The sequence below is a fragment of the Saccostrea echinata genome, unplaced genomic scaffold (assembly GCF_033153115.1).
Source record: "Saccostrea echinata isolate AGI-Se365-2 ecotype Australia unplaced genomic scaffold, CSIRO_AGI_Sech_v1 ptg000048l, whole genome shotgun sequence".
NCBI lineage: Eukaryota > Metazoa > Mollusca > Bivalvia > Ostreida > Ostreidae > Saccostrea > Saccostrea echinata.
In genome coordinates, this window is record NW_026889797.1 from 1,625,290 (window position 1) to 1,647,416 (window position 22,127).

At 30.5% G+C, this 22,127-nt stretch overlaps 1 protein-coding gene across 1 annotated transcript in view; it reads right to left on the reverse strand.

Moving 5' to 3' along the window:
• Window positions 1–22,127, reverse strand: part of LOC133203149 (receptor-type tyrosine-protein phosphatase epsilon-like) — a 48,744-nt gene that overhangs the window by 26,153 nt on the left and 464 nt on the right. The window contains exons 2-13 of the mRNA XM_061338994.1: window positions 21,993–22,080; window positions 20,931–20,998; window positions 20,699–20,735; window positions 20,385–20,482; window positions 20,065–20,193; window positions 16,711–16,859; window positions 16,088–16,223; window positions 13,609–13,755; window positions 11,866–11,959; window positions 11,543–11,616; window positions 11,191–11,325; window positions 10,482–10,604 (exon numbers count right to left, since the gene is read on the reverse strand). Of these exons, the coding sequence (XP_061194978.1) occupies window positions 10,482–10,604; window positions 11,191–11,325; window positions 11,543–11,616; window positions 11,866–11,959; window positions 13,609–13,755; window positions 16,088–16,223; window positions 16,711–16,859; window positions 20,065–20,193; window positions 20,385–20,482; window positions 20,699–20,735; window positions 20,931–20,998; window positions 21,993–22,080 (1,278 nt within the window). The remainder of the gene's footprint in view (window positions 1–10,481; window positions 10,605–11,190; window positions 11,326–11,542; window positions 11,617–11,865; window positions 11,960–13,608; window positions 13,756–16,087; window positions 16,224–16,710; window positions 16,860–20,064; window positions 20,194–20,384; window positions 20,483–20,698; window positions 20,736–20,930; window positions 20,999–21,992; window positions 22,081–22,127) is intronic.

Below are 22,127 nucleotides of genomic sequence, written 5' to 3' on the forward strand. Positions count from 1 at the left end.
TCAATGTACAGTACGAGTATATTGTTGTGGGATAGTATATAAGTATAAAGATATACGTATATATCCAAAAAAGTAAAAGAACATTGTTGGATATATACTGGGTTTAGGCAGTTAACGCTTTATGAACCGCGAAGTGGTCACCTTTTCAAACCTTCAGGGACCATTCAATCGACTGAATGGCAGAGGTTCATCCCGTGGGAGGATTAAAGCAAATTCTCGAGACTATTTAGCGAGTAAAATGGTTAGTGATTGTCCTATTTTGAATTACTTGTTTTATTCAATACGTTTTAGACGTAAATTTTTTTTTGTTCCCAAATCTTTTATCTCTTTCTATCTCTCACATAAATGTGTTAATATTATAAACACATGTATTACATAAATATATCTATATCAAGGTTCTACATGTACATGTAATGCATGTATCGGATAATTATGGGTCATTTATATGTACATATATATAGATATAGAATATTGCGGGATCAAATTACAGGCAACTATACATCATTCTGGGTCAATATATTGATATAAAGAACATCGTGGGATATGTACAGTTGTACTTGTCTATCTGTAAAATATTAAAATCACTGTTGATTTGATTACACTTCCCTAAAATCTTAACGCGTAACAATTTTTTTCTGAATAATCCTTGAGTTGTGAAAGATTTTCTACGACTTCATACTGACATATTCCTTTATTACTTAAACTTCACGGTTTACATCAGGGTAACGCGCCTTCTTTATAGTAACATTTTAAAGTAATTATATCTTATAAAATGATATACTTGAAGCTTTCTTTCATATCTGAATAATTATATAGACTTTAGGAAGAACACAACTATTGTACGATTAAAACCTATAAAATTATTTAACCTTATATTTTTTCTAGATTTATACAATGTATTACATTAAAAGCAAAAGCTCATGCATGGCATGACGTACATGTAAATAAATAATGTGTTACAATCTGATAATGATTCACTGCAATTAGGCTATAAAATCTAGCTGTTTCCCATAATCCCTCCAATACTCATGGGGAAGTATATAAAAAATTGTGGGTCACGCGCGAAATTCTGCCAATCCACAGAGTGGTAAGATTTCATATATATATAATTGCATTGTGGGTCATTTTTTGAGTGTGTAATTATGGGTCAAAAAAATTTTTTTTGTAAAAAATGAAAATAGTAACTATATTATTGTCATAAACAAATTTTTAGGCACATGGTTTGTGGGTCAATATATAATGACCCATAAACCATCCATGATACCCACAACGTGAGTGAAAAAGACACAAAATATCCCACAATCCGCATGGCACAAAACTATATATATATATATATATATATATATATATATATATATATATATATATATATATATATATATATATATATATGACTAATAATGGCTTAGTTGTTCTTGAGAAGAGGTTTGAGAAAAGATATTTCCTATGTAATGTGTATGATCAGGTTCTTACAAGGGATAAATAGGTTTTCCTTTAACTCTGTCTGAGTTACTGATTGGACAGCTATGTCTTAGAGTATATCACATAGTACTTGAATTTTCTCTTTCATCTAGATATGGGTACTGGGTAAGGTATTACTTGCACCTCCCCTTGATTACCATTGATGGATAAGAATCAGTTGTCTCAATCTTTTTCAGATATACTACACCCAGAACTTAAGTACTTAACACAGATTGCACTGAAGTCTATGGAGCAATTTTTTTAAATAAAAATTCAAATAATAAGAATATCAATGAATACTGTATTGAAAAAAATGCACTAAAACACATTAGAGATAAGACAATTGATTTTTTTTTTTACCAGGCAAGATTTTTAAAATTTATTTTTTTTAACTAATTAAAAACAGAAGGAGATAACTCGTACCAAAATTCAAGGTCATAAATTAGGACGCACCCAACTCTTACATGCTAATAGTAAAAAAAAAAAAAGGAATTATATCTACATATGAGTATTCAACACCTACACATGTGTTATGTACTCAATAGCCTTGAATCTTTTGCTTTTAGGATGGAATACATTAACTTCTTTATTGCTGGTTCATCATCCAACTTTTTCAGCTATCTTCTGAATGTCGCTTTGCCTTACATATACTTAGGCTAGTCCATTCCAAGGGTTGTCAGGTCATTCCACTATTTGAAGTCTCCAATGCGTTTTACTCCAATGTTCCCTAACCATTACACCTATATATTCATATGTAAACTTTGACCCACCGTTGTGGCCAAGCCCTACCCCCATGGTTTGAACTTTAATCTACACTACCTGAAGATACTTCTGTATTAATATGTCTAATAATGGCTTAGTTGTTCTTGAGAAGAAGATTTTTTCTATATATTCCTATGGTTAACTTTGACCCCCCCCCCCCCGTTGTGGTCCTGCCCTACCCCCAGGGGTCATGGTTGGAACAAACTTGAATCTACACTATCTGAGGATACTTCTGTAATAATATGACTTATCATGGCTTTGCTGTTCTTGAGAAAAAAAAAATAAAGATATTTCTTATATATCCCTATGTAAAACTTTGACCCCAACTTGTGGCCCCGCCCTACCCCTGGGGGCTATGATATGAACAAATTTGAATCTAGAGTATGTAATGAAGCTTTCACATAAGTTTCATATTTTCTTGCCCAGTGGTTCTTGAGAAGAAGATTTTTAAATGATGCCACCTAATTTTCACGAATTCTTATTTATCTCCCGTTGGAAGATGGCGCAGCAATTCCTGTGAACAAACTTGAATTCCCTTTACACAGGGATGCTTTGTAGCAAGTTTGGTTGAAATTGGCACAGTGGTTCTTGAGAAGAAATCGAAAACGTGAAAAATTTACAGACGACAGACTGACACCGGACACTCTTTGATCAAAAAAGCTCACTTAAGCCTTTGGCTTAGGTGAGCTAAAATAGAGAGAGAGATAGAGAGATTCAACGAAACAATCAGAGCGCAACCTGTAAATTTACATTTTTCTGCCGGATGTGAACGGTCGAACTATTGACATCAGTCTCAGTTTTTGACTGAAATTGGATAGTGAAGGGAGAAACTGTTTTTAAAGATGTCTGACTTGGTAACCACGCCTCACTCTAAAGACAAAACAAGATTAATTATTATATGGATACCATTGATGAAAAGACTAGAAAAAGTGTTATGCATAATTTGACCATTGAGACTTCATACTGGGAGCTATTTAATCTACCTTCTTTTTTGGTTCGGAACAGGTACAATTCAATACATAAAGTTTATATATATATATATATATATATATATATATATATATATATATATATATATATATATATATATATATATATATATATATATATATATATATATATTGTTCAAACCTTATTGGAAATTTATTTAACCTAAATCAGGAAAGAAAAATATGCTATTTATTAAAGGAAAATAAACTAAATGCTGAGAAGAAGTCAGTGATTAAAATGTAAAACTCTTCAGGCAACCTTATTTTAGAATGTATACCCCCTCCCAAAAAAAAAAAAATCGTATTTCCCTTCTTGTGAAAGTTTGGCCTATTATGCGATAATTATTTTGATTACTTTAGAAGGAATAAATTGAAGTACCCCAGCTTTTCCCAATAGTTAAATCTTACATACAGATTCAATCTCATCCAGTGGGTCCATACAAATTACAGTGTCAGACTTGTGCTCATTGAGCAAGCGCAGGAAGTCTACAGCGATCTCTGTCGATGGATACTGCGTTACAATAAACGCCCAACTGTTTGTGAATGACTAAAGAAGAAAAAAAGAAAACGGGAAAAAAGTAACTATTTTTGCAACGTTACAAAAATAATTTGTAAAATGATGAAAACAAAGATATGATCAGACATTATTCTTTATTCATTGTTGAATTTTTTTTTTTTTTTTTTTTTTTTTTTTTTTTTTTTTTTTTTTGTTTTTTGCTTCATTTTATCAAAGTACATGTTACCTATTTCACTGTAAACATTGGCAACATGAACAAATACATAATGAATATTTTTTTGCATCAATTGGTTTGTCATTTCTTACTGGTACGTATATTGCATTGATGAAACTTCCTCAATTCTGAACAGGTGTTGAAAGATGAACACTATATTTATCCACTATTCAAAAAATAATAATGATAAATTATGTGCCTTGTCAGATTTACCAATTCGGAAGTCAAGCCACTAGACTCTTATGCAGATAAAAGATTAAAATTAAAATACATTTTTTTTTTTCGAATCGAGATATTAATGACAAATTTAATGGGATCTTTCATAAGACTTGAATTGACCATTTTCAAAAAAAAAAAAAAAAAAATCTAGACTAAATAGCGAGCCCAATATCTGCAATCTGTGTCGATTAAGAATATGTTCAAATTGTCAACTGAATGACCTTTTTCCCGTGCTTCTATCCCTTTTCTTCCAGTTAAACTAAATAATGTGTTTATGCTGTTGAAGGTAGTCTTTACTAGTTTAACGTGAAAACTAGAACCAATACTTACGATATCCTTGGGTACAATTGATTGTAAATACGATAAACCATATTATTGCACTTTCGAACATCCCATCACAAAAAAATCATCTCATTTGACAAAAGGGTAGCAATAATTGCCTACAACGCATAAAACAAACAATTGTCAATTGACCAGATGATGCTTTACATTTTCAATACTACATAAAATGATGTCAATATTTTATCAACTCAAAGCCTTTTAAATTTAAGAAAAAAACCTCAGTCAACCACTTACTAGATAAGATTATTGTTCTTAGTATGATTTTGAAGCTTTAAGATTATTGTTCTAAAACTGTTTTGAGCACTCAGATGTGTGAATTACATAATGTAACTTCTTCAAGATATTTGGGATAATATGTAGTCGTTCTATTTTTATCGTTTGTATAATGAATATTATGTGTGGATTTTCATGAATATATCAATATCGTATATGAAAAAAAAAAATAAAATAAAATAAAAAAACTGAAATACAATACAAAATAAATTAACTTTAAGATTATTAGGAAATAAATGATTACATTGTTAAAGAATTCCAGTGTTCTTTTTAACACTAAAGGTTAAAATTGTTGTACCTTATAAAGTAAGTGATTGCGAAATCAATAACTATACAGTCCTCTAAACATAAAAGTCAAGAGCGTAAGTGCACATCTATATGTTGTGGTATTCGGTACATTAAAAAAGTGTATAGCATAATATCCAAGTATATATTAGCTTGCATTATGGGGACTTTTGTGTACCTTTTAACCTTCAAAAATGGATTTCTTTAATACTTGTGTTGAATACATATTCATAAAATAATTGTAATCCCTCTTTATTACCATTTATGTCATCTGAATCACGGGACTCTTCATAATGATAATAATAATAATAATAATAATAATAATAATAATAATAATAATAATAATAATAAATACAAAATAAATAAATACATGAAAATAAATAAATAGAAAATACAACTATTCCATTTTTTGGAAAAAAGTTTTGTTATTCCCTACTTTAAATTTTCTTTGGTGTTTTTGATTTTTTTATGCAAATGTCTAATAAATGCTCTTTTATGAGCATTATCTGATCAAATTTCTTTTAACCATTTACTTATTTAAAAAAAATGAACTAAAATTTAGGCAATGTGTACTTTTATATTAATATGTATGGTCATATTCTGTTAATGTTTAAAGTGGTCTTCATAAATTAAAGCATATAATATTTAATGCAAGCAGTCACAGTTAAATGTTGCAGATGGCTTGTCCTGACAACATCGTGATTTTCAAAATCTTGAAAAAATATCAAACATGATTTGGAAATATACAATGTTTTATTGAACATTCAGTGAATACTTAGAAAAGGACTCACCATGCCTATTACCGTCTGTGAATGACAGAGAATTTTCATGAAAACAAAATTCAAGAAACATGTATAAAATAAAAACAGTCGTTATGCAATAAGAGGAAGTCAAGTTAATGCATGAGCAGATGTGAGATTGTTATTTTACTGCGTAGTCATATATTGTCATATAGTGCCATACTAAAATGAAGTTTTGACAAGCACCCTTTGATAAAGTGTTACTGTAGTCTCTTTCTCATTAAAAGCTCCTTTATTTTTGTTTTATCAATTCTTAACAACAATAAGGAAGAGCATTGCAGTGAAATGCTTGTTAAAAAGTTTACTTTATATATATATATATATATATATATATATATATATATATATATATATATATATATATATATATATATATATATATATATATATATATATATATATATATATTCATTTAAGCAAAATTGTTTTCTGGCTTTGTGGCGTATTAAGATTTTGAACAAGTTATGTACTAGAATGAGTTAGCACCCAAACAAGGTACTTGTATTGAGTCCAAATAAGATAGCGAATCAGAGTATAAGATGATGTTACACAATTATCATTCTTAAATATAAGGAATGCGTGAATGATAAAAATCAAAGAACATAAATTTTCTTTATCTGGGTAAAATAAATTACAATTTTGATAAGTTCATAATGAAACAATCATTAAACATTATGACAGGAAGCATATACTTCCAACAAACAGATTTTCTCGACTTTAATACTAACATAAAAATGCCAAACAATGTTTCTGTTTTACACGCTAAGTAAGGGCATGAATACAGTTTTTATGCATGTGTTTAAAATGAGTTATACAATACTATCAGTTTTTTAACACAATAAGTACTTTCTTATTTATATAATTTCAATTTATTTTTTTTTTAATTCGTCTTTTGGTTAATAATAATGTAAGTAAAATTTAAATTTAGGGAAACAGGAATTCTACGAAGTACTACTCTTCTAAATGCAAGGAGTGGTAAAGATGTATATAAACATAATATATAATCATGGTAATAGAGTTTGAAGGGATACATAATTAAATATTCACATATTCCAATGTTGTTGTCCGAGATAAAACTAAAAATAATGTAATAGATTTATTACCTCATAAAGCGATTTCCAGAGCAAGTCAAGGAACTGAATGCTATCTATTGCTGTGTTTTGCTTAGTTATACATCTGGCGGAGATGCTGAGATTTCTAACTTTTGAATAAATTTTATTTTTAATTGAATCAAAAAGCAGGTCATATTTATATATAAAGAAATACTGCAGACAGGTTTAAGGTTTTATGATGATGATCATTCAATTTTCTCGCGTGAAAATTTTACGCACAAATGCCTTCGGATTTATCACCACATTAAAAAGACCAAGACATTTACCCTTAACGTAATGAAATTAATAAAATTAAAATCAATCTTTTACTACAAGTTTATTTCGTGCTTTATGTGTCGTACTTTTTTTAAGCTTAAAAAAATATTATTTCCTCCTCGGAAAAATGCTTCCTGAATAAAGTTTTAAAATTAATTGGTATACCGGACTTAATTTACATGCACAAGGCGAAAACATTTTCAAAGTACGTAAAATGATGACGTCACTGGCAATTTGAATTGAAAAAAAACAACACCGTTGAGTGTCCAATTATTAAACGTAGAGTATAACCCACAATTTCTTTTCATCAAATGTACTTTTGTCAAAATGTTCTTTTATTTCGCGGAATGTTTGTACCCTTCTAGACCCATTATGCAAGCTTTATCTCTTTATACCTAATGGTGTTATATAGTGTTATATATTTACAGCTTTTTGAGGCAGCAGCTTAGCGTATTGGTCAAGCTTCATGCAGAATTGAATCAACATCTGTATTGCTTGTATTTCAGTTTTCCATGAGTAAAAGACTTCTCAGCTACGTTATTGAAGACGTGAATTCTCATGTGTGTATGATAAAATTTCATTTGAAGTCAATAAACACGTCAATAAAAATTTACAAGGTAACAAAAATCAATTAAAGTACATGATGGTGCGTAACAACAAACATACATTTATTTTATCCATTATTTATTCGATCATGCAAAATCACACCAATGAATAACAATGCTTTTGAGTAATAATAAACAAGTCATGTGTTATAAATGACGTAACTATAATTGACTTGACGGAGTACAAGTGATCCAGAGAAGTTGATGGTCTAATTATTACAAGAATACTTAATTTAATCAAATTTACAATTCTTGTCAAGTTTTAAATAAAATCTATAAAACTAAAATCGAATCATTTATTTAATACAATAAAGATAATCAACCGATATATACCTTTTAAAAATTTAAAGAAAATCGCAAGGACGATAAGCGTATTCCCAATTAATCCTAAAAGTGCACAGGCATAAGCTAGACTGTTTGAGCTGAAATATGAAATATTAATTGCTTATATTATGTATTTTTTCAAAAGTGATGGGAGCTGATTGTTGTCTTTAAAATGTTATTTTTATGCAATACAGAATTTAAGCGAAAATGGTATATATAGCAATTGCATGCATTTTCCACATAATTACGAATACTCTAAAAAATCAGAGAGTTACATTGTACTCCCAGCACTTTTTTTAGGTAGATGATGTTGACATCTTTTTAATATTCAAATTTTATTTCCAGAAACATATGTATGCCCTTGCAATAGGGTCATTTTCAACATTCAACATAACATACTGTATATTCTTCTTCTTTTTTTTCAAGAGTACTTGTTATCGCGAGATACCTCTTTAACGTAAAATCGCGAGAACAATAATTCGCGAGTGGACTGGATTTTATATTGATTTCATCACCTTAAAAATAAAAGCGAGATATTTTATTTGGCGGAATTACGCAATAATTAATTCCTCTCGTATATTTAGGAATCTACAGTATCTATTAAATACAAGTCATTTGACAAACAGCTGATACAAGCCCTGTATTGTAACATGTGCTAAGTACGACACAAACAATTCTTTCTATATATTTATGCATTCATATGTCCACAGTTGTGAGCATTACAGTATTAATTCAAGCCTCTGTTGAAATACACTTTTATTGATTGAAGTATATGTTTTCAGTGCCTCTCTGTATGTGGTCATACACAGCCTTGATGACCAATCTGTATTCTTCCTGTAAACAAACACGTATGAATATTCAATTATCAATAGAAACATATTGCTGTTTTTTTTTGAAAATATACTGCTTCAGCTTATTTTGCAGGTATCAAAGTGAAACAGAATTGTGTATTTGAGATGATTTGTAACAGATTTATATACTGTAAACAAACTTTTGTTTCAGACTTACGAACTTTAGCAAAACTTTTGTTTCAGATTTATGAACTGTTAACAAATTTTTGTTTGCGTCCAAGAAGTATCGCGTCTGTCTTCCATTCATTTCATTTTCTACTTACACAGAATAATTCCTCAGTTGCAAAAATTCTTCGTCATGATTTCAGTCGATAAATCATGAATAAAATAAGGGCGAATAATAGTTGGTTGACAGTATATTGATAACTTTAAGAAAACAGCCTCTTCAGACATTTTTTTTTTTATTTTTTACATGATGTAAAGAATCAAAAATAAAGTGCACAGTCATATAGCGAAGTAAAACTGCTCTTCTGAGCAACGACTGGTGTGTACATACATCTAATAAACTATTATGATTATCAGAGTTTGTGTGAAAAAAAAAAAAGATAATTTCGATAGGACTTACAATACTGGAGCAGAATTCAGGTCTTCGAATTTGAAGTTGTCTTACTGAAGTAAAAACGTCCACGTTTGTATCCATGTTTATTTGTTGAATCACGTTATGAACTGCACAAAAGGCACCACAAATGGTAGCTCCATCACTACAAGGCAAATCGACATTTGATTTAAAAAAAAATAACAATATCTAATTTAAATCACTTCTCTTAATAAAAGTCAGCACTCATTTAGTAGAAATAGGAATGATAAAAAAAAATGGAGCTTGCTTTCAAGAACTTAGGAAATTTCCAATCAAAACGGTATATTGAATTTAATTTAGTAATCAAAAACATTTTTGATCATTATTTCTAAAAAGGTGGTTAGATTTGTATTCATATGTACGTTCGTAAAATTTATATCAAACCTGCTGACAACGATGACAGGATTTTCTCTATCCACACTAAGAGCAACAGAAACCAGGCTTCGAAGCTGAGAAGTATCTAGAGGAGTTCCGGAAAAGTTGATGCTAAACCTTGGTTCTATAACAGTCACTGTGTGAGACTTTTTACTCTACAGAAAATTAACACTTTTTGTCCCCTACATGTGAAACTGGAGGGAGAATACAATTGTTTTCCTCTTACACTTGCCGGTAGGGGACTTGTTTTGCTAATGCAATATTCTCAGAATGCTTGTTTAAAATTTCATTATCATTTCACTTTTTGAAATACTAATAAGATACCAATAATATATATATATATATATATATATATATATATATATATATATATATATATATATATATATATATATATATATATATATATATATATATATATATAAAGAGAGAGAAAGAGGAGGGGGGGGGGCAGACAGATGAGAGATACAGAGAGAGAGGATCAAGGCAACAACCATAGTGCAACCTGTTGTTAATTTACATTTTTCTGCCTTATAAGAATTATCGAGCTGCTGACGTCAGTTTCAGATTTTGATTGAAATTGGATGGTGAAGGGATTGGCAGATTTGGAAGAGTTGGTATGACTTGGTACCCATGTCTTACTCTAGAAGGTAAAAAAAATATATATGACTATCATCGTTGAAAAGGTCTCATTTTTATGCATTCGATGACCATTGAGATTCTATAATCAACATTTATTTAAGCTTTCTTTTTATCTGAATCGGGAACATTGCATACATAATGTTCATATATATATATATATATATATATATATATATATATATATATATATATATATATATATATATATATATATATATAAATATAAATATATATATATATATATATATATATATATATATATATTAGAAAATGAAAATAATATAAAAAAAAGTAGCATATAATTCACATTTTGCAGAGTGGGCTATGTTCTAAGATAGAATTTTAGCGACTAAGAACGGTGTCGGTCGTTTCACTCCTTCCATACCGCTTTAATAGCTAAAATTTTACTTAATATAACTTTTATGTACTTTAGCCTAAAAAAAAGTTGATCCAGAATTTTTCTCTCTATATTTGATTGTGTGGATATGGACTATTATGAGGCATAAAAAATGCGATTTTTACTATAGCTGGCGGAGGAATAAATTGAATTACCTAAGTTTTCTTATATATAATTCACGCTTACATACCGATTCAATCCCACTCAGTGGATCCAAACAGATGACAGTGTTCGACTCTTGCTCACTGACCAGGAGCAGGAAGTCAACAGTGTCCTCTGCTTGCGGATAGTGCGTTACAATAAACGCCTTATTGTTGATGAATGACTAGAAATGACAAAGTATTTTTTTAGTATAGTTAAAATAAGATTTTTGTTAATGTCGAAAATCTTGATCAGACATAATTTCCTCATTCATCTGAGAAATAATTATCTCGCCTAAAGGTAATCAAGTATCTGTTGCGAATTTGACCCTAAAATATTCTCAACATGAATAAAATAATATAAGTATTGGTTATTTTACATTAATTGGAATACATTCTTACCGGTACATATATTGCATTGATGAAACTTCCTCGATTCGGAACAGGGGCTGAGAGATGAACACTGTATTTATCCACTGTTAAAAAGGGAACAAAAGAAAATAATTGGCCTCCAATGTGAACAAATGAGATTTGCAAGCCTGTTTTCTGAATGAATATTGTCCTCGAAAAGATATCTTTAAATACGGTAACTTTATTCAGTAATGTATAACATATAAATATTTAGTTTGAATTTAATCACACGTACATTATTTGCAATAAGGATAAGAACAATCCATTCCATTTTTTAACATATATAAGAAGAATAGATATTGCCATATACTTACAAGGCAATACACCTGTGAAATGTCCGACCTTACAAATTTCTTTGGCAATCATAAAGTCAGTGTCAGTGTATACTGGTCGCATCTTCATCAAAAGCTTAATTCACAAAGTAATGAAGATATTTATCAAGACAAGATTAGGCAATAAATTCTATTTTCAGATCAACTTGCACATTAAAAATAAAAAGATCATTTTAAACAAGAGCATGATTATGTATGGGATCATCAACTAAGTTCAAAAGTTGATGGAAAGAAATTGAACAGAAACTAACTATTTTACAAAAAAGGACTGGTTAACATATGTTAGATTCCACACATTTCCACTAGATCTCTAAACAAAAAGCTGAATTAGAGGGAAATGATTTTAAATGATTTATTTTTAATCGGATAATAAATCCCTGTAAAACACTTCTATTTCTTTTAAGTGTAAGAAAAAGAATGTCGATATTTTCATAAATCATGTAACTTACTCACCTATTTTGACTATAAAAATAAAGATTTAAATCAAATCAAATTTTGTGAAGGTCATACTCAACGTACCTGTACATGTTACTTCTCCAAGATATTTTTATTTCAAAATCTTAGTACAATTCATAAAAAAAAAGAAAACAAAAGAAAACAAACATACATACATAGAAGGAGTTTTGGACAGATATCAAATGATGAAAATCCTTTTTCTTCTCTTTTCATTAAGTAAGTATTTTTAGTTGTTGTTTTTTTTTGTTTTTTTTTTTTTTTGTTTTTTTTCATCAAAATTTGATTTAGAAAAGGTGCTCAGCATTACCAGACATCAGAGAAAAACCATTCAAAGGTACATCAATTATCAAAACTTACAAATACAGGGAAAAAGAAAAAAAATAAAACTATTTAGAGGATCCTCTACAATTTGTCTCTAAACAGTTGTACGTGTACATTTTATTGATCACAACGAATTAGAACTTTAAATACTTACAAAACAATAACTGGCAGTACATTATAAACATATTTTAATCAATGTCATCAAAAATAGAGATTTATTTTCTGTGATTTCCATTTTTCATTGCAATTCTTGAACACTTTTTCCCCATTAATTCCTTTCCACTGGGGGGGGGGGGGGGTTGGAAATTTCATTGAGCAATACTTAACGCAGCATACTCAAGCATATTTACACTTTTAGAGTAGATGAACGTCGTTAAAGTGTGTTTGTGACGTAATGATAAATTGAAGTTCTTTAAGAGGGGGTCATGAATAATATTATGACAGAAAAAATATGAAATGTGTTCTTATGAATTTTCAAACACAGGAATTTAAAAATAAAAAAAATTCTGATATATTTATTATTAAATCATTAGCACCTGTCATATTTTGTAGTAGCCATAAAATAAAGATTTTTTTAAAAAATTAATTTTGAGATGCCTCTTTAAGAAACTAGACGATAGAATTGTGTGTTTCTAACATACAATGTACAATTTAGTATTGCTCATCATATATTACAATTTGAGGAAAAAGTCTATTGTAGGATTTTTAAAATTTGCCTTGAAATGCAATTAAAAAAAGTTTTCCATATAGTCCTATAGTAATTATATCTGTGTTTTGAGACTTTGAGACCGTCCTTAAAATAACCACACTATAGATTTTCCCTAACCTTGGCACGTTTACTGAAGTCAATGTAAGTTACATATGGTATACAATTAAAGAAATGACTACTGTAGTTTTTACGCAATAAAACTACAGTGGGCTCCTTAAATATTTTTTTTATTTGGTTACCTGAAATTCTTTTCGTAAAAAACTCCGATTGGCTGGTTTATCTGTCTTCATTGTTTCGACCTTTTTTGCAAAGTCTTCGATAGTATTGATGTTAACTGGTGACTTAAATATTTCATTCAAAGCCAGAAAAATCGTCATGTACTGTTCCTGAATGAGGAAAAAAGTGTTGATAAAACTTGATTAAGAAAAAGAAAACGATTTGTCTTGTTTTCGTAATGAATTAACTTGCAGAGAAGTTCCTTGGTCAGTTTAAAACAAAATATTTTTTTTTAAATAATAGTGAGGGGAAAATGAAATGTTACATCATCGACAATATGTGACGTATACTGAAAAAAAAATATTAAACAGGAAGAAAAAAATATGAAAATATTGAGCAGGAAAAAAATGTCACCACAGAGACTTCATAATATGAACAAGAGGCCCAAGAGCCTTAACTGTCACCTGAGTATAATACAACAATTTAGAGGATCCATAGAGTATAAAATGAACTGAAAGGTGAAGCTTTGTTGCCCAAAAGCAAGAAAAATAGGGTGATCAGGATCAACAAAATAATTAGTCTAGAATTCATTAACAGTTCATAAATTAGTTCTTATCTGTTCCCCATTTATCACTATCACCAAACAGTATATTAACAAACTATCAAACTATCAGTGCTTCTGTAAAATTCTAATTCCTTGTTGAAATCTCTTACTTTGATGAACATTTAAAAAGACAAGTTGTTTTTGTCTCATTTTTATTTATCTATTACTTACAAGTCTACCTGATCATTAAAACTATGAAAGTACTTTTTGTATTATACAATAAAAATTCTTGCATAATTCTCTTATTCTATTAACCTTTCATGTACATTATTTACAGTGATTAATTATCAAGAGTAAATGGCAAAGGGGAATAACTCCTCTCAGTAGAGTACAAATTAATAGAGCCCTGGGCAGGACCAGAACACTTGACCAAATGGTCGAGATGTTCAAAAATCTGGTAAAAATACTCTTCCTTATTAAAACTTTTACTCTCTTTGCATCTGATATGCCCAAGTGCAGAGAAGAGTTTTAAAGAAATAATGTATTTTTATTACAGATTCACTATATTATCAATAGAGCCCCCCCCCCCCCCCCCTCCCCAGCGAGAAACACCAGAGCCTCTCACCCTAGGGCCAGAAGTTTGCTCATCATAAGTAATCACTTTGTTTATCTGCTTAACACTAAAAGCAGGCAGGATTATTTTAATAGGATAAATGCATTTTCACAACATAATCAAAAGCCCCACCCCTACACCAGCACATTTGACCCAGGGGTCATGCAATTCACTACTATGGAAGAAGCACTCTTACTCATCATAACTATACACTGAGCTTCTTTGCTTTTTAACCAGGAGCAGAAGAGAATATTTTCAAAAAAAAAATTTGCTTTTTCACTATATAATCAATAGAGCCCCCCTCCCCCCTTTTCACCAGAACTCTTGACCCTGGGGCCATAAAATTCAAAATTTTGGAAGAGGCATTCCTTGCTTATCATAACAATGTACTTAATTTGCTTAAATAATAAAGATTTTCAAAGAAATAATGCACGTTCACTATATGATCTATATAGCCCCGCCCTAGCACCAGAACCCCTGACCCTGGGGCTATGAATTTCACAATTTTGGTAGAGTCGCTCTTGCTTATCATAACTATATATTTAATTTGTTTAAATAATACCCAGGAGTAGAGAAGATTTTCAAAGAAATAATGCACTTTCCTTTTATGATCTAAATAGCCCCGCCCTAGCACTAGAACCCCTGGCCCTGGGGCCATGAATTTCATAATTTTGGTAGAGGGCTCAATGCGTATTACAATTATCATGCCAACAGTTTGACTGCTTGATGTCCAGGAGTAAAGAAGATTTTTAAAGATAACACTAAATTTGATGGTTTTAGCCCCACCCCTCACGCCCGGGGGGGGGGGGAGGGGGGCAGGGACCATGAAATTCACAATTTTTGTACCCCTTAATCCATTGAAGCTATATGCCAAAATTGGTTGAAATTGGCACAGTGGTTCAAGAGAAGAAGCTGAAAATGTTCAAAAGTTTACGACCGACGGACGACGTATGACGGACAACGACGGACGAAAACAGATAGCAATAGGTCACCTGAGCGACTCAGGTGACCTAAAAATTGAAAAAGGGTGAGGGTTCATATCCCCAAGTGCCCATAAATTAAATGACCTGAAATGTTTTTTTTAATATCGTTTGATATGCATTTGAAATGTAGATTATACATTTCTCATTAAGGAGCAATCAATATCTCACTTAAATATATGAATAACTCAAGAAAAAAAGGGAAAAACAATAAAATGCAAGGCAATACACATAAAGCAAAAGTATTTTTAAAAAAGTTAAATAAAATGATTGTATTAAGAAATGATGAAATTAATTAATAATTACATAAATAGATGCAGAAAAAAGCATTTAAGGTACATTGTTTGTCAAGGAACAAAAATTACGTAGGTTTGGACCATATTCATCCTGTTTTCTCTCATCTTTTTGACATATTCTGCTACGTTAACTTTCTTTCTCTTTCGCCCTTTTCGTTCCAGAGCGTCCAACGCTATATATGTCCCCGTTCTACCTATTCCTGCACTATAACAATAAAACAATATAATTGCATTAATCATACATAAAGATTTGACGAGGCCATTTTATAGATTCCTCGAAGTATGTTTGGGTATTTGTTTCACAGATTTCTAGTCTATATTCTCTATTGCCATGTTAATTCTATTTTTAGCAGAAACAGTCAGGCTGACGGTTTGTTTGAAAATTTAAAGAGGATCATCCTCCGATATTCTGCTTTATAATTCAACAACTGATTAAGTTTGAGCCATCCAGAAACATTAAAATGAAACATAATAATAATAAAATATCTCAAGACATCTTATATGTTATAACATATCAAAGATAGAAAACATAAGATTATGTTCATTATTTTAAAATCTCGACTCTAATAGTAATGCATTGTTTCAATAAAAGAACACTTGGTTTGTAATATTTTATTTATATCTACCGTAATATATAATATTAATCTAAGCTTGTATTTAAGTATTGGTAAACATCATTTGCCAAAATGTACCTGCAGTGTACAATTGTTGGAGAGTTATTCTGATTGGTTCCTGTTCTCGTCACGTGATCAAGAAAGACAACAAGACAAAGGGGATCCGGTGTTCCATGGTCTGGCCACGCCGTGTAATGGTATTGAGTCACCGTCCGTGATTCCTTTGACTACAGTAATGAATGGGATAATAGTTGGAATTGAAAAAAAAAAAACACACACACACACACACACACAGACACACACACACACAAAAATAGTTTCCTGAATCGCACCGTCTAGTTAAGGACGCTATTGCAAGGCGTCACGTGATCGACTTATGTGATGTTTAAAAAAAGAAAGTTTACGGTAACTATTTCCGAAATAAGGGGCGTGATATGAGAAAAAGTCCTCGTGGCAATATTTCTTGAACAGAGAAAGAATAAGAGTTGCAGAGTGCTGGGGAGCGTCAACGCAATTTTTTTATCCACATGTTTTGTTTTGGCACGTCCAGCTTTTGTGGTAGTTCTGAACATTGAAATCTATTTTTTTTTAATAATAAATTGAATTTATACCTGGATTTTTATGTCCTCTTGTTTTAATTAATTAGAATATTAGAATTTACTATTGAATCTAGAAGCTTCAGACGGCATGATTTTCTTAGTGATTAAACAGATGGATGAACAGATGAACGAACGCGATTTTGATTTTGATACATACGTTATAGACTAGCTTGAGGTTGCATGCTGGACAGGAACATATTTTTTTCCCTCTATAAGATCTTATATCGGCCATGTAAACATTGAATCATCGGTGCATATATTGTGTAAACATTTGTTGTAAAATGTTTTATGCATCGTATTTTGTCAAAAATTGAAACTGGACACACTTCTTCTGACAGAAAAGAAAAGTTTCTTTTTGCATATTTTTCACAAATCTAGCAAAAAATGATTTTTAAAATAATAATTTTGAAAATTCTCGAGGACATGAACAAAGACGCTTAACGCTGGCATATTTTATGAAGCGCATAAGCACGAAGGGATGCAAATTTATGTCATTCAACAATTATTTTTGAAGCTAAACAGTTTAATTCTAGTTTTGACGTCAAGTGTGGAATTATGACGTCACAATGGAGATATTCTTGCTCCCTCATGTACTCATGTACCTAGTTCATAAGAAAATGATGCGAAGAATATAAAGGAAAAAATATTTGCAAATGTAAATATTAATAAGCAAATCACTATTAATTGCCAAATAAGATATTAGGATTTTTATATATTTATTGCAGATAAAAGTTTTTTGAAACAACCCCTATTCATTCACTCTGTTCAGACAAGTGTCTACCCCCTCCCCCCTTCTCCCCCGATTCCATGTCATAGTGCAGATACCTCGATGTTTGTTCAGCGCATGAACAATTTGCCCCTTGGACCACTGTGCACTGGTTTAGAATATATATATTTATATTGATATAATAACGGAATGAATGTTTTGGAGACGGGAAAATAAAATAAAAAAAAAACAAACAAACAAATGGGCATGTTGTTATTTCTTTGAGTACATGATTTTATTTATTTATTTATTTATTTATTTTTTACTTTTGTTATTCTGATTTACATACAAAATGAACATCAACCACAAGACTTTCAGAAAAAAAGTATTTATTAATCTATACTTATTGTTTTTTTTTTTTTCTGTAGTCTTTTAACAGACTATACATATTTAAGGTTCAGCAGCAAACCATCATGCGAAAATTTATGGAATCTTATAATATTTTAGGGGGGGGGGGTGTTATTGAAATGCAGAAAGCTTCAAAATGAATGTGATGACATTACTTCATATTTTTACCATAAGTCACTTATAATAATTTGTACAAAATATATCAGTTTTAGGAAAATTCGTTGGGCAATATTTTGTCAGAACGTTGAAAAGTGCCCTTGAGGTGAAAATATTACTGCAAATTTACAATGAAATCTCCCCAAAGCAGTAATGGCATTACTACATATATCAATAGTTTCCGATACAATTTTTATTTTCATTGAATATAAAGCATATTATTTGATATGTAGTGGAAATTTTTAATTTTGTTTCAATCTTGATACATGTATGGGATACATAAAATTTCAGCTCATAAATATCAATATTTTGAAAAACAGTGGTTACCATGGCAACCATACGCGGGTATGTTAAGGCTACACCCAGAGAATCCTACTTGCCTTTACAATATGACGTCATAGTAAGCTGTATGACGTGAACTTTAGAAATAATGATTTCTTAATATCTATCTTTAAAGTTTAACTTCAGGTCCAAGAAAAAAATGGAATCATTCAAAACATAATATTAACTAAATCTTGTCGTTTTTGGGTGGTATAAATAGCTAGTTATTTAGCACGGGGGTTAAATACCAAACCAGTGACGTCATAACTATTGATCAAATATTTGCCGAGTGAAATTAATGGTGACGAGAATTCATGTAAACAAATATATGAAATGGGAGTTTTAAAGCATATACCGTGAATGTTATGTGTGATTCATAAGGAATTAAAGATTAAGAATCGGGTACGCTGATATATTCTTATCATGTTTTCTTATAATGAACACAGTCAGTGCTTGGAAGTCCCTATCAGCCGTTCCTCTGTCGTTCTATAACAACAAAGATGCAAAAGTTCAACACTACGCCGCATACTTTGAAATATAATTTTTGTTTGTATCGAAAGCTTGTATTCTATGGTACTTGGAAAGTGCTGCTAGAATCGTGTGGTCAACATGAATTGATAAAAACTCCTTGATCGTATGTATAAAATGTAAAAAATTTGGTAAGGTTTCATGCGAAACTTTGGAATATTTTTTTCTGTGTCAGGAGAGTAGGATTCTAGCAGCACTTTTCATAGCCCAGTGATGTTTTTACATACTGATTTTCACTAAAAGAAATGAATTATCACCGGGGTAGTGTTGAACTTTTCACTTTTTCATTAAGGCATTTTTTCTATTTATAGACGTCACGTGATGACGTCGTAGTGGAGTGCTTCTTTTAGCCTAAGACTCAATGACGTCTATATAATGGATAATAATAGTAAATGTTTTATCTATGGTTTTTCCGATTTATCAATGTTACATCTTACGAAAAAAGTCTAATTTTGCCGAAATATGATCTGGGTACTGCCTTAACAATCCTGCGTATCATCTTTATAAGCCTGATGATCATGGTTGACATTTTCATATTATGATACCACCAACGTAAGGCAAATTATATGTAAAAATGAGAAAAATTCATTAAGCAGATTTTCTTCATAGACCCTTGCAATCGCTTTCTTAAATCTAAAGAAAGTCTTTGTCACATAAAAGTAAGTGAAGTATGATACTTGTTTGTATATTATGGAGTTTTCTGATAAAGCTTACTTCATCGTGTCTTGCAGTCATTCTGCGTACAATAAAGAATGCGTACTCTTTTTGCTCCATCAATTGTACGAAAATATTACCATAGTTTGCATTCTTATCTACATCTGGCCAATACTGATGGCACTTTATCTGAAAAAAGAAAATGGAACATAAAATCAAAAAGAAAACTTTTAAATTAGCCTAGACAGACACTATTATGACTTACTAAAATATAAATTGAAACTAAAAAAGGAAAGAGTTAAGGGAGAAACTAAAAAAAAGTAAGCTTAAGATTACATACATGTATGATTGCCGTCAAGTTCATCACAAAAAAAACATACCCAGGGTCCTTCTCTCAGGTTTGTCAACATGACAATGGAGAACACATTTTCTTGCCAAATCATCGTCCAAAAATCGTCAAGTGTATTCTGCTTTGGTCCTACAAGAGACATATAAACGCTAAAAACAACTGCATTTTTTATGTAGATATATCTTTTCAAATATATATTCAAGATTATGTTGTAAATACACTTATTCTCAAAATTCTTGTCTGAGGCTTATTTGAAACCAAAAATGTAACCATCATACGAAAATAAATAAATAAATACAACCTATAAACATAAAATATACTGTACGAGTTTCGAGACATGTATACCTTGTGCTGCGATATACTCTCTTACGCTCACTGGGCCCTGTAAATTACGAAGACAAAGCTCAGTATCAAATTTCATACGTATTTCTTTAAGAGGCACGAATAGCTCATGTAAAGTACCAAAAAAAAAAAAAAAAACTCTGACGATTTGATATTTTCTACCTTGCAAGGAAATGATTTTTTGTTCATAGTAGTGTTACTATAAAACATGAATGTGCATGACAATGTTGTTTACCTCGATATAGTTTGCATTGATGTAGTCGGATCCTGATTTCGTTCTCAATATTACCCTTGAATGATCATCTATTTTGGAGGAAAGAGTAATATGAGTATTCTTACAATAATATCGTATAAACAGTGTAATAATAAAAAGGAAAATAAAAGTACTTAGTATTATATTATTTCAAACCTTAAAATCCACACCTTATTTATTCTCATTTGCTATATACGAGGTTCTAAGGTTTTCGGTCATGATTGTTCTTTCCAATAGGACAATTGAACATGATAAAACATTAAGGGAACACTACCGAAATACGGTGTCTGCATAAAAATTTTTGCGGTATGCGTTTGTGCGGATATCCTACTATTTTCTTCCTGTACGTTACCTTTCTTTCGCTGAATATATTTGGAAATGAGTCACAACTTTCCAATTGCCTGATTTGAAGAAGATAATTGGAATTTCTATTCACAACAAATACGCGATCGGTTTTTTTTTTTTGTTTTGTTTGTTTGTTTGTTTGTTTTTTATTTTTATTTTTTTTTTTTTTGATATCGAAAACTCTCTTTTTTTTTTAGTTCCTCGTGCATTGTACATTAAATTAATTTACTTTCGTTCGCTATTTATTGATTGATTTATTATTTATTCATTATCTTTTTTTTTTATTTATTATTATTATTTATTTATTATCTTCTTTCTATGATATATATTTTGTTATCCCCTGCCAACATAGTTTCAAAGCACTTGTGCGTGTGAGAAGTAAGCGAATGCGTAACGAACGGTACACAAACAATACTTTATATCGGGATCGATCGATCTTTTGCAAGGAGATGCTGCATTTGCTGACCACGTTTTCTTTCATGTGCTTCCTTTCCTGATCACTCTAGTCTCAGAAAAGGGCATAAATTATATAATTGTATGACATTAACATTAGAATACTATGCATTATAAAAATATATTTGGACATTTTTGTACAATCAATAACATATAAAAACAGGAGCATCTGGAACATTTGGCTATGCAATATGAGTAATTTAAAACTCCCATCTTAGAACCGTAAAAGTATTACTTGATACTTACAGGGAAATGTAGCTTTATATCTATTTTTATCAAGATTTTCCTTTCTTTTTCCGGCTTCACACTTGAATAGTTCCCCGTATGGTAATGCCTGCGGTGAACATAAATAACACCTTCCACACAGTATGTCAATATGCA